This window comes from Malus sylvestris, chromosome 15 (assembly GCF_916048215.2).
Source record: "Malus sylvestris chromosome 15, drMalSylv7.2, whole genome shotgun sequence".
NCBI classification, from domain to species: Eukaryota; Viridiplantae; Streptophyta; class Magnoliopsida; order Rosales; family Rosaceae; genus Malus; species Malus sylvestris.
The window spans coordinates 14,309,193-14,322,157 of record NC_062274.1 but is presented as its reverse complement, the minus strand read 5'-3'; the positions used below and the strand labels follow the sequence as shown (position 1 = coordinate 14,322,157).

Below are 12,965 nucleotides of genomic sequence, written 5' to 3'. Positions count from 1 at the left end.
TATCTAATCAGAAAGCCAAAAGTGATTGGAAAAAAGAAGAAAAGAAAAGTTCTTTACGCCAAATGAAAAGGTCCCCGTAATGTCCATGAAGATGAAAGTGGCCCTCATGCATGAATCATGATCATCAGGTTCTCAAATCTGTATTGTACAGATACAATCTTAATTAGCAAATATTTGATGATCGATCATTAACTGTTATCCTTATTGCCTTATACGGCCCTTATCAGTCAGCCTTTACTTCCTATCAATTTTTCGGACCACCATTACCAGCAGCTTCATGACTCATGAGCATTCGTAGAATATCCACCACAACTACACCTTGTCAATACTTATGGATCGTCTAACATTTATGCCAATTATATATTGTGAATATATATGAAGTCACGTTCATGCTTGATTGTTGAAAATTATATGTGTGAACCAATCACCGATCGAGGCGGGATGGATCAGTTTCATTTCTTAGCAAGTGATTATGACTAACATCTGAATTATTATTCTGTGCGTTGACAAGTTGTATGATTAAGAGACAAAGGAAAGTACCAATTAATTCCTGATAGAACAAAAGTTATAGGCTAAATGAGTCACAAACGATCACCCTTAGATAATAAGATTTTGAAACTTCATAGTTTGAGAAAACTCTCGACTTTCAATTCATAAAGATAATAAGATGACTGAAATACAATCCTAAAAAATGTTTATTAGGCCAAAAACAAAAGAACGTACAACTTAGTCGCGGCGAAGCGGTGTGAATTGGAATCATTTCTTCATTTCCAGTTTCAAAAAGGTTTATTAGGCCAAAAACAAACATGTCAAACTTAAAGTACACTATTCACACCTAAACTTTGGCAGTCATAGTATATTGACATGGTAAGATTTAGTAACTAAACTATATTGTAAATACTTGAGTTAAATTATAGGGTAAGATATATAATTATTGGAAATGAGAGAAAAATCTGTAGCAGTACGCATGATACGGACAATGACAAATACATTTGCTACAATTTAGGGTGTTAGTTAGGGTTTAAAGATTTGTTGTTGGCGGGTTTTATTCCGACCGATTGGAATTGATGAAGCATGATACAAATTGAATCTTGAAGTTCAGCATGAAGACAATAATAGTAGTAAACTTAGAGAGAGAGAGAGAGAGAGAGAGAGAGAGAGAGAGAGTATCAACATCTGCGAGGGATTTCAACTTCTAAAACCCCAACAGGACCAGCAAGTGTACCCTACTAATAATTGCCTGGCGGCCATATGGCCCATGAGATCCCGTAATAGTGTACATATTTGATTAAAGTCCCCTTAATTATATATATAATAACAGTCCTACTCTCCTACTCCTTTTACTGGGGACTATTTTGCAATCGTAATTTATATCCTTACATTTTATATATACTAAGCATTCCAACACTTCAATTAGAAAAAAATACTTCCAAGCTAGCTAGGTCAATTTTCAAGAAAAGCTTACTGAGCTATAGAGAAGGAAAGTTTTGATGATCAGATAATGTGACAATTTGCTCTCTTTGCATGAGCTGGAGCATTTATATCCCAAGCAATGCATGCTTGAATTCCCGCCGACTTACCCGTATTGAATTTTTTTTTTTTCCTGAAAAAATCTCCAGTGAATCCTTTTTCTTAATAGATCGCAATTTTTTTTTCTTTCCTGATTTGGTTGGAATTTTAATTTAATGACAACATTAATTTCATCCGACCGACAAGCTAACGGCCAATCTTGCTCCAATACATTCATGAGATTCTACAGTTTAGGGAGCAATGCTATCATTTTTCATTAAGGATCTTTTCCGGCCCTCTTTTATGAAGTTTCTCACTATTTGGCTATGTTCAGGATATTTCTTATTACAAAGGTCTTTGGTTCAAGGAAAATCTAGAATTTCTTCTACATGCTTTACTTGGGGGATTGTAATCGTATAAATAGTTGATTTTTCTTTATGTTTATATGGGAAGCATGTTACAAGGGAAAATTAGAATTCCATGTACTTTTCTAATACTCTTTAGATTAAACATTGGTTCTATTTTGAAATTTGATTAGGACGCCTAAACAATAGTCATGTCAGCATTTTTATATTTATTTAGATTACATGTAATTATTATGTTTTTTTAATTTAAAATGTCAATTATTAAATTTCATATATATCCTTTTAGGTTGATATATTTTTGTACGTGGGCTTTTTTTTAGGAAGCCAGTTTCTTCTCCTACGTTTGAGCCGTATGGTTTCTTCTCCCACGTTAGAATTTTGTGATCCTCATTTTTTTATTTTGAATGGACTTATTCATTTCAATTAGTGGTTGTTTCACTATTTTATATTGATATCATGTGAGATAATTAGACGTATTCTCTATTTTTGGAGGCTTGAGGCTGGTACGTTCAGATAATATATTTAAATGTACCGGATACGTACCAAGAAGATATATAAAGTAACGTACCAAATATGTTTTTTTAAATAAATATAAACGCACCAAAATAATATTTAAATGTACCAAATACATACAAAAAAGAAATATGAACATACCAAATACGTGCCAAGAAGATATACAAAGTAACGTACCGAATATGTACCAAGAAGAAATATATGTTTAATCAAGAGGAAATATATGTATCAAATATGTGTTTTTTTTAAAATAAATACAAGCATTTTCCTACACACTTTGTGTGTATGAACACATTGTTTTAGAAAATGAGAAGGAGAAATGGGGGGGGGGGGGGAGAGAGAGAACATGGGGGAGTGGGAGGTTTTTTTTTTTTTTTTTTTTAAATATTATAGATATTTTAAAATCATCGGTAAGTGAGGTTTCAATAAAAAACAGTAAAATTTAGATCTATGAAATTACATTATTGCCCATCATTTTTTTTTTTTGTGATAGAAGACTAAATTGTTTTTTCTCCCTCTTTTGGTTGACAAAGAGGGTTTCATTAATTAATAAAGATAAATGTACCAAATACATACAAAAAAGAAAACAAACATACCAAATATGTACCAAGAAGATATATTAAGTAACGTATCAAATATGTACCAAGAAGAAATCTACGTTTCATGTGTAATTTGAAAGACTTTTTATTAAAATTGAATACTACAATATTTATCTACAAGATTTTAGGAGTTTTGAGATATTATCTAAGAAAATTAAAAGGTATATTAAATATAATGGCAAGTCGCATTCATGGGTATTTTGAAAGACTTTTTATTGAAATTAAATTCTACAATATTTATCTACAAGATTTTAGGAGTTTTGATGTATTATCTAGGAATTAAAAGGTATATTTATATAATGGCAAGTTGGGTAATTTAAATTATAAAAAAAAAGGCTACTTCTAATCCATGTGGCACCTAAATTGTAGGAAAATGTTTAATCAAAACTCTAAAAGGCATAAATGTTTAATCTCAAAATTTTAAAACCTAGTCATCTGTATCAAAACCCCCTAGTTACAATCTGGGATATTACGTTTAGTCTGACTCGCCTAATCCATTAAGGCATGAGCTAAATTTTGTAATTTTTTTTGTTTTTTGTTTTTTGTTTTTTTTTTTTAACAAACGATATTATCTACACTAAAAAAGGGGAATGAGCTTAGCCTCACAATGGCTTATTAGCAATAATGTAGTTCAAATTCGCCTTTGGCAAAAATCGAACCTACGACCTCTCACTTACAAAATAGAGAGGAATACCACCAGACTGTAATACTAAGTGACAATCCTGATTTTATTGTTACATACAATACATCGTTTTACTAAGCAATTAGATTCCTTTTAATTACGTATGCAAACTAATGTTTTCAAGGTCTGGATAGTTGTTGCTGTGTGTTAAACATTGCATGACCGACCCTCAACCACCTTTGAGTTGCCTTGCAAATTACGACGTAAATGGTCCAGTTACACGTGATGGACAGGCGTATGATATGTGAGGCACCCTTGGCACAGCTTTCCCTCTGTGTACGAACACATGGTGCACATGCTGGTCGATTTAGACCGTCGAATTTTGATGGATTTACTGCCTTTATTATTCATGGTCCTTAATATTTATTGGCTAGGGCAAGTAACTCTCTCTCTCTCTCTCTCTCTGATAGCCAGCAAACCCTAAAAATTTCTGCAGGACCATTTTTGTCATGTCATTAGATTAAATGAATGAATGAATGAGTAGTTCCTTTTCAACTTTTGATTGATACATATATATATATATGCAAACATGTACTTAACAACATCTATTAATATACATTTTCAAAAGGAATTATATTGCTATATTGATTTTTTATTCAATTAAAAATTTTGAAAAAATTTTCATATTTTTTGTTGGCCCTTTTTTTATAGCTCATTAGATGTGAGATTTTAAATACCATAAAATCTCAAGTTTTATTGTTGACATGAAAATATATTAATATTTATATATTGAGGTGTACAAAATCAAAGAATTTTGATCAAGAATTAAAAATCACTAAGATTTTAATCAATGAGTATTAGTATTTAAAAACCGCATTCAAAGTATCTCTATATTTAATTAAATTACTAAATTTAGTAAACCCTAAAAAATATGCGATAAGCAAATCTGGTAAGGCCACCAGAAGTTGGCATGAAAACGGATCTAAATTTGTGAGAGTAGAGTCACTTTATTACGTAGATGAAAGGGGCAAGACATGCAGGCGCGAGGGCGTGTGAGTAGGAACAGGACGACTTGTCAGAGGCATGAGGGAATTTCGAGATGGACAAGACTGCTACTACTCGATCGATCGTCCCTTTTATAATTTCGCACGCTACATATTCATATATATATATATATATATATATATATATATATATATATATATGTTTACAATTGCATATATAACTGTACATACCTTATATTTTACTAGCTAAAGCTCTTCTCTTGAACTATACCTACCTACCTAGCCTAGCTATACATATATACGTCGATTATGGACCACCACTTGCAACATGTCGTCTTCAATCATTCCATTGCGTTCATCCATCGATCCCCATACATAGCTTTACATGTTCTATGGGATTCCAAAGTTGAAATATTGCACTGACCCTCCACTTTCCCCGTCGATGAAAGCTCTCTCCACACCTCTTAAAATGTATGCTAAGAAATTCTTACATGCAACAGGTGTATATAATGTTTTTATACACCAACAAACAACTAACAACTCTAATAACTTTAAAAACTCTATGTACATTTGCTTGTATATTGTATTTAACCTCAACAAACAACTAAGGCAAACTAAATTACGATCTCATCGTCCTACTTCTTCTATTTTCTTCTATCATATTTGTCTTAATTTTCTCTCTTCTTGTATGAAATGTTTTAGTTGAAAAGCCATGAAAGTCTTTAACATTACTTCACAGTATCCTACATCCACCCTCGACAAACTTGTACAAGTAATAGTAGTCATCGACATATGTTGACATAAAATTTCGATATATGTTGGTAGGAATTCACAGGTACCTACTAGGTGCTCGGCGAAATAACTCAATGAAGCTTTTTTGTTGATATTATGACTCTATTATTTGAAAATCATGAGTATGCCACTGTTACTTAGGGTTAGTACAATATAATAGCTTATACAATCATAGCTGACAGTAACATCATCAACAGGCAACCGATTCAAAGGCTAATTATACGTTGCTTAGGGTTGGTAGCCCTATGAGAATGACGGTTTGTACACCCGTCACAATTATATATGTGCTGATATCAACCGCATGGGAAGATAGGATCTGAAACAGTGCTACAAGATCATTCCCCCATCAATTATAGTTAAAATTGGTTTGAGTAAGCGATACGTTTTCTCAATGTATAACACTTGCTTTCAAAGCCGCCGGCCTTGTACGTAAAACCAATATTGTCATTATACACAAGATCAAGGTCTGGAAGAGTGTGTGAAAGTGTTTCTGTCAGCTTATGAAAGCTATACAGCCCCACTTAAATGCCTCCCAATCTATATGTCAAAAGTGAGATAGCACTTTAATCGTGTCATGAAGTTTGTACACTAGAAGAAATTTTTATAGGTATTGTCATATTTTGAGCGGAATAATAATATCATGTAAAAATGTTTTAGATACTCGGAAAAATTACTCGTATACTTATCAATTGAAAACTGATGATCATACATAAATTTAGACACAAGAAGCCCGCAGGTTAAGTTCTTTTCTATATTCCTCATGACCCCTAGCTGTAAGAGTTTTGAGAGAGACAGCAGTTAAAAGATGGTTCTTTTTTCTTAATTACTGTGCGTATTTTGTTTCAAAAGAGCATGCATATGACTAAAGAGAGCTGCAGACTTACTTAAAGGAGAGAGTCCAACTTAACCCACTTCGTTACTTTTTCCAGTGGCACATAGTTTGCCCCCATCTTCTTGGAATCTAAGTGGATCCAAGCGAATCTTCCCTTGCTTTTGAACCAAGAAAGAACAAAATTCCCATGCATTTTGGATTTCATATTGCTAGGGAACTTGGTTCATTCATGACTCATGAGATAGTTTGGAAAGATGTGATATTTGTTGGGTTCCACCAAAGTTTTAGTGGAGAGATCCAAGATTCTGCAATATCAGCGCACCATTGGGACCTCATTTTTCTATCACTTTTTTTCTTCATTAGAAACAATGTAAAACCCAGACATCAAAATCACTTGCTACAAGCCACCATAACATGTTTACATGGTGCTGGACTCGCATTGTTTTAGTACAAGATAAGTTTAGTTATAAAGGTTGCCAAGAAGAACAAAACACTTGCAAATGTGGAATGAATAATACTTCATTTTTTTGCTCGTACACATAGTGAGGTGTTGGGGAAAATCATAAATGTCAATTTATTTTTAAAACTTTCCAATACAAATCATTTTCACACTTTTTTATATATAGAAATTTTTCTTTTTACAAAAGTAACATTTCATGTGGAAAGATATTAACGGTGGAAAAAAAAATGTTTTTTTTTTTTTTTTGAAGAAAATGTTTTTTTAGTCTTAATTTTTTAATCTTCTTCGTGTAAATGACGGTTAGGCATATAATCAACAATATTAACCTCATGTAAAAGAAAAAAAACAATTCATTAGTACATTCTTAAGTCTAACGCTAATAAACTAACTCTTAGTCTAGCATTTCTTTGCATGATGTAGGAAGAGGTCCCAAATTCGATTTCCACCACCCCAATTTTTAATAGATTGTCAAACACCGAATTATCGTGTACAGCTCAAGTTATTTGGGCTAGTGTTACTGTAACCAGCAAAAGTTTTTGAGCTAATGTTTCTGTAACCAACAAAATGAGATGAGATGCCCGGTCCATTAAACAAATTGGGTTGGCATATTAGAACAGAAACACCATCCTATGTTAAGCCCATCAATTTTTTTGTTGTCTTGGTCAAATGGCCCATAATCTAAAGCTACAACTTACAACTCTGAAAATTCAACCCATATTCGTCCCGCCAGATTTCCATGTATTTGTATATGTTATCGGGTGGGAAATTCCAAATCAGATCCTTCCAACATTATTGAAAAGAAATAGACCAGTAGAAAATGACTATTGGTAATGCCTTTATGAATATGAATTGTTGCAACCGTGTTCTGCATAATTAGACAAAAAAATAGGTAAATTAGGCATCATTGAGCGATATTTATGACAGTATTGTGGAGAATATATGTTATTCATTTAGAGCCAGAATCACTCTTAGTCTTATGAGGAATTAAAGGTTAGGGTCTGTTTGAAAATGTTTACCCCAGAAAACATTTCTACTCATAAACTCATGTTATGATAACCTTGTTGATGATTTTCCAAAAGACACTAAATGGTGTTGTTAAAATCCAGTTTTGAGTTATTCTTCCAATCGTTGCCATAACACTTTTAATTATATGAACATGTTTAAGCTCTAATGGCAGTGTCAAACGAGCTTTCGCGGAGTGTTAAAGTCTTTAGTCAAACTAGAAAAGTGGAAAATAATTGCAGAGAAATTGAAGAATAGAGATTCGTTGTCAGCATATGCTTTCCCACTACCTTTTGCATTTTCTTTTATAAAGCAACAAGTTAAAATTTGGGTTACCCAAATCAATCCAATTCAGTATGATGCTAAAATACTAAAACATTGAAGAAATATACAATCAGAATTGCAAGTCAAATTCATTAGTATGAATCAAAGAAGAATGAATCAAGAAATCAGATTATTCAGAATTTCAGAGAGAGGGTGTCACACACACAAACAAATGTCAACCATAAGCTAACATAAGAAGAATACAATGTAAAGTGCAAGAACTGATCAGAGGTTCAAACACAAGTGGAATGATTTGATTTCTAGAACTTTGTTTTCCATCTCTAAAATTTCCAAAAGTTTGTTTAGGACCACACGGACCTCGGCCGCAGGCTTGAATTGATGCTGCGTGCCGGAGTTGCTGCTGTCGGAGCAAAAAACTCCGAATACATTTCCATGAAAAACTTGTCCACAATTTCTAAATAGGCAGGACAAGTGAGTTTAGAATAATAATGAAGAACCTCTTCGATGTCCAAAACATGATCCACATTGCTCATGTCCAACATCTCCAACTCCTTCAGCTTATGTTCCAGCAAACAACCCGTTCCCACCGCCCTTGATTCCTTCACAAAAGTTTCAATCTTTGCAGGAGGAGTACTTGCAGCTGCAGGGTGTGCATTGAGTGGTCGTGGAGACAAGCCTGCAGGGTTTTGAACATGATCTTTATGAAGATGTTGTGGTTTGGTAGGTGTGGAGAGAAGTTTCTTCTTGTTCGATGATCCCCTGATGCTTTCGATTTTCGCATCCCATTGGTCCGTGAAGTCGGTATACAACTTGTCCAAGTCTTTGTATGTTGTGGCGTGGAGATGATTCATGTTGTCAACCGCAGAAATAGAAGCAGAAGCATAGGGAAAAGGGTTGTTGTAGTGAGTAGGGGATTTTGGGAGCTTTTCGTAGTCTCTTGCGGAGAAGAAGTTCTTCAAGTTCCCAAGGGTTTTCTGGAAGAACTTCTTGGTGTGGGAAATGGAGCTTCTAAGCAACATTGGTGGCAACTTGTGGTGTGTTTCGATGGAAGTGGGAGTTGTTGGTCCTTCTCTATGACAAAATTGAAGAGAGAGAGAGAGGGAGAGAGAAAGAGAAAGGAGATTTCTCTTTCAGTACTTTTGGCTTCTTGCAAGTGATGATCTCAGTGAAGAAGGAAGGGTTTCTTCATACAGATAATAGAATCAGAGGAGCCATGGAAGGTTGTTTAACTTTCTGTGGAGAAAGGGAAGTAATCCTCTCTTTGGCTTTTCCCTTTATGTTTCTTTGTCTCCACACGCTCCCCTCTCTCTCTCTCTCTACGTGATCAACGATAATGGTTCATATGATGAGGAAACGACAGATGTATTGAAGCTAAAGGTGGTGACTTGTTTTTTGTACAAAAAAATTATTTCTTTGCTTTTACTTTAGAAGTTCGAGTTGGTATGTATCCGCTTTAGGAGAATGAAAGGCGCGGGGTGGTTGTTGGACCAATTCTCTCCTCTAGCTAATTTGATTGGTACTTGATTCTCTTTAACTTTCCTACTTTAGCATACAAAGAAATTTTTCGATGTAACTGTAACACTTGTATATGATTATCATAAATACGAACTATAACTACCATTTACCTTAGATAATGACATTGTATCTCCCTTGGTTTCCTATATTTTGTTTCTATAATTGGCTCTTGCAAATGGTAGTTTCCGAATTTATGTACTAGTCAATCTTCATGACCAATTAGGTATGACAGCCACCAATCACTCAATTGGAAGGCATTGGATACTTTTCGGCTACTTAGCTGTAATGATGTGGGTTTACCTAGCTTTGTAGTCTATTTATACTTTCGTGGTCGAGCGATGAGTATACTTGTGGTTCTCCAAAAGGACTTGGATTCTCTGCCCTTCCAATTCGGTGCTCTTCATGTGCCTTCCTGTTTGTGTGGTCACGGTTAAGCCACGTCAATATTTTATATTACTATTTTTTTTTATCTTATTATTTTTATAAAAAACAATATAAAATGTTAGCATGGATTAACCGTGACCACACAAAACAGGAGGGCACGGGGAGGGCACCGAAATGGGAGGGCAGAGAATCCAAGTCCTCTCCAAAAGCACTCTGGAGGTAGATTTCAATATTTAACTATTGATAGACAAAATTATTATATTATTTTTTGTAAGCTACATGACGTGGCAGATAATGGTTGAACTTCTTCTTTAAATCAGTAAAAAATGAGTATTGTTGATCCACAAAATCAGCGAGGACTTTGGTACAACAGAAAATGTTAAGTTTGTGATCTTCGCTAGATTGCTCCGGTCACTAGTGTAGATAAGTATGTAAATGGATAGAAACAGGGAAGCAAACACAAGATGTACGTGGTTCACCCAGATTGGCTACGTCCACGGAGTAGAGGAGTTCTCATTAATTTTGAAGGGTTTACACAAGTACATAGGTTCAAGCTCTCATTTTGTGAGTACTAGTGAATGATTTAGTACAAATGACATTAGGAAATATTGTGAGAGAATGATCTCTATTTATAGAAGAGAGTTTCTAGTTTCATTCTCACATTGACACGTGTCGTGTTGTGATTGGCTTCTGATATTGACACGTGTCGCGCTATGATTGGCTTCTGATGTCGACACGTGTCGTGCTGTGATTAGCCTCCTGGTTGGAGGGAAACTCTTATGGGTCCTTGATGGTATAACGTTGACTGGTGCTCAGTAGTTTCGGGATTGGTCAAGTATGGTACAAACAAGTCTAATCATCAACCGTCACATCATGTGGTCTATAAAAGATGGTCTAAAATTTAATCTCCTTAGTATTTTCCTAAATTTAGTAGTGGACACACAATACTCAATTGCACAACACTATTATAGCAATTTTATCAATAACCCCAAACCAAAAGGACTAACAAATCATCATTAGCTGCAATGGTCAAAATCTCATTACAAACTGACGTCCGTTGCCTATATGAACAATGGTCGATTGCACGACACTATTAGTGACCCTTTTTGTTTTTTCGTTGCAGTCTACCACCATTACCTTTATGCAGTCCAACGCAAAGAGCGTGGAAATGCCTAAAACACCTAGGGTTTGCCATGCAAAAGCAAATTTTGAAAACCCATCAACCCAAAACGCGTTAGGGTTTGTCATATTCATATATGAACAACTTAAACCCAGCAAATGACAAAAGCAATGTAGATCACCCACCGTAGACTGCCATGCCAGCTAGTACGGTTGTTGGTTGAACAGAGAGAGTGAGTACAAAGCGATGCAGCTGGGCGGTGAAAGTGACTGAAGAACTGCTGATCCTCTAGGTCTAGTAGTATAGATGGAGATAGTTACTAGTCTACTGACTTGGTTTGACCACTACCACCATGCCACGTGTCCTAGGGTTGGAACCAGTCTCCCTCAGAACCTAGCCTGCGCTTGCACGGCTCAAGACCCGTGCTGCTTAAGGCTAACCACCACATGTGACAAATGACGGTACCTAACCCTAAACTTTGTTCCACTTAAACCACTCCCAACCACAAACCCTAAATTCCAAAACGCCAACAACGTCTTCCCTTCATAGATTCTAATTTTTCTGATCATTGCCCAAGTACTACCAAATTGATTCATTATTTTTTAGGCATATTAGTTGGATAGCACATTATTGTAGGTATGTTATTCTACATTTATATACGCATGTTAAAGCATCTACGTATGTATGTACTTATAATGATATATCCAAAAAACAAAAAACAAAGATCAAAATCAAGATTGTTGAATTTATCATTTCATGCATGATAGCTTTTGATCCAAAAGTTTTGTTGAATCAAACCTATCTCATTCAACTTCAAAAAGAGATTATTGAGATTGTTTCTACTTTCTATAAGGGCTAAAAATGTTATTTACAACCAAAAAAAAAAAAAAAACTTGACAATATTTGCTAGAAAAATTCAAAAGCGTTTCTAGGCTATAGAATTGTTTTTTAGAGAAGTGTCTATCAAATCCAAGTACTTGAAGCTTCTTGAAGGAATTTCTTCAAGAAACATGTCCGAGTGTTTTTCCAATAAGCACGTCTAAGTGCTATTTTAAGAAACACGTCCAAGTGTTCAATATTAATAACAAAAGCGCTTGTAAGCATAAGTTAGACAGTCTCAAAACGGACTATGCTATTTTAAGAAACACGTCCAAGTGTTCAATATTAATAACAAAAGCGTTTGTAAGCATAAGCTAGACAGTCTCAAAACGGACTATGTACCCTTTATTCTCATAGTATTTGAAAAACTTCCTCATCGTGGTTAGTCCTTGTGCTCAAACCTGAGTGGGTTATTGACCAAAAACATAACGACATATGGAATTGCAGGGGTTTAAACTGTGGTCCATTCCCCACCCAAAATCATTCAATAGTCACCTGTCAATTTTGCTGGATGCAGAAATGGTCCAAGTTCTTAATCTCCTTCCACGATCGGTCCAAACCAAAAAGCTCAACTAATTTGCCTGAGAATATGTGTGAGACAGAGATAGGGCACAGAAACCCAAAACATGCGATTTGAAAAATCGTTAGCCCAATGGAGAAAATGAGCATGAGGTTCAGTAACCCAAAAAACTGCGACCATTAAAATGCAAATGTTAGCCCAATGTAGGCACCCATCAAATGCAACATCATTGGCATAGGCAGACATTCTCTTAAATTGCTTCCAAGTTGGGTAAACAGTAATTACACACAGGACAAACCTGTGGTTGCAGAGCTCAGCACTCCAATTTTATTTGATAATAAAAATACATTGGAGAAATAGGAGAACTTTATATGCGTAATTGGAACACTGGTTACTTGATGTGTCATCATATGTATTACAGTATAAGTAGATGTTAATAATTTTTATTCATATGAAGTATTGATAGAAAATATTTTTAAAAAGGTGATGCTATTTACACATATCCTATTAACTTTTATCTTTTAATTATTTTTTATTCATTTGATCTAAAGGTTGAAAATCATA

At 34.7% G+C, this 12,965-nt stretch overlaps 1 protein-coding gene across 1 annotated transcript; it reads right to left on the bottom strand.

Annotated features, from left to right (window-relative positions):
* Positions 1-8,135: 8,135 nt before the first annotated feature.
* Positions 8,136-9,364, bottom strand: LOC126605316 (uncharacterized). The gene has a single exon (XM_050272689.1). The coding sequence runs from the start codon at positions 9,000-9,002 to the stop codon at positions 8,325-8,327; it is 678 nt and encodes a 225-aa protein (XP_050128646.1). The 5' UTR covers positions 9,003-9,364; the 3' UTR covers positions 8,136-8,324.
* Positions 9,365-12,965: the final 3,601 nt, after the last annotated feature.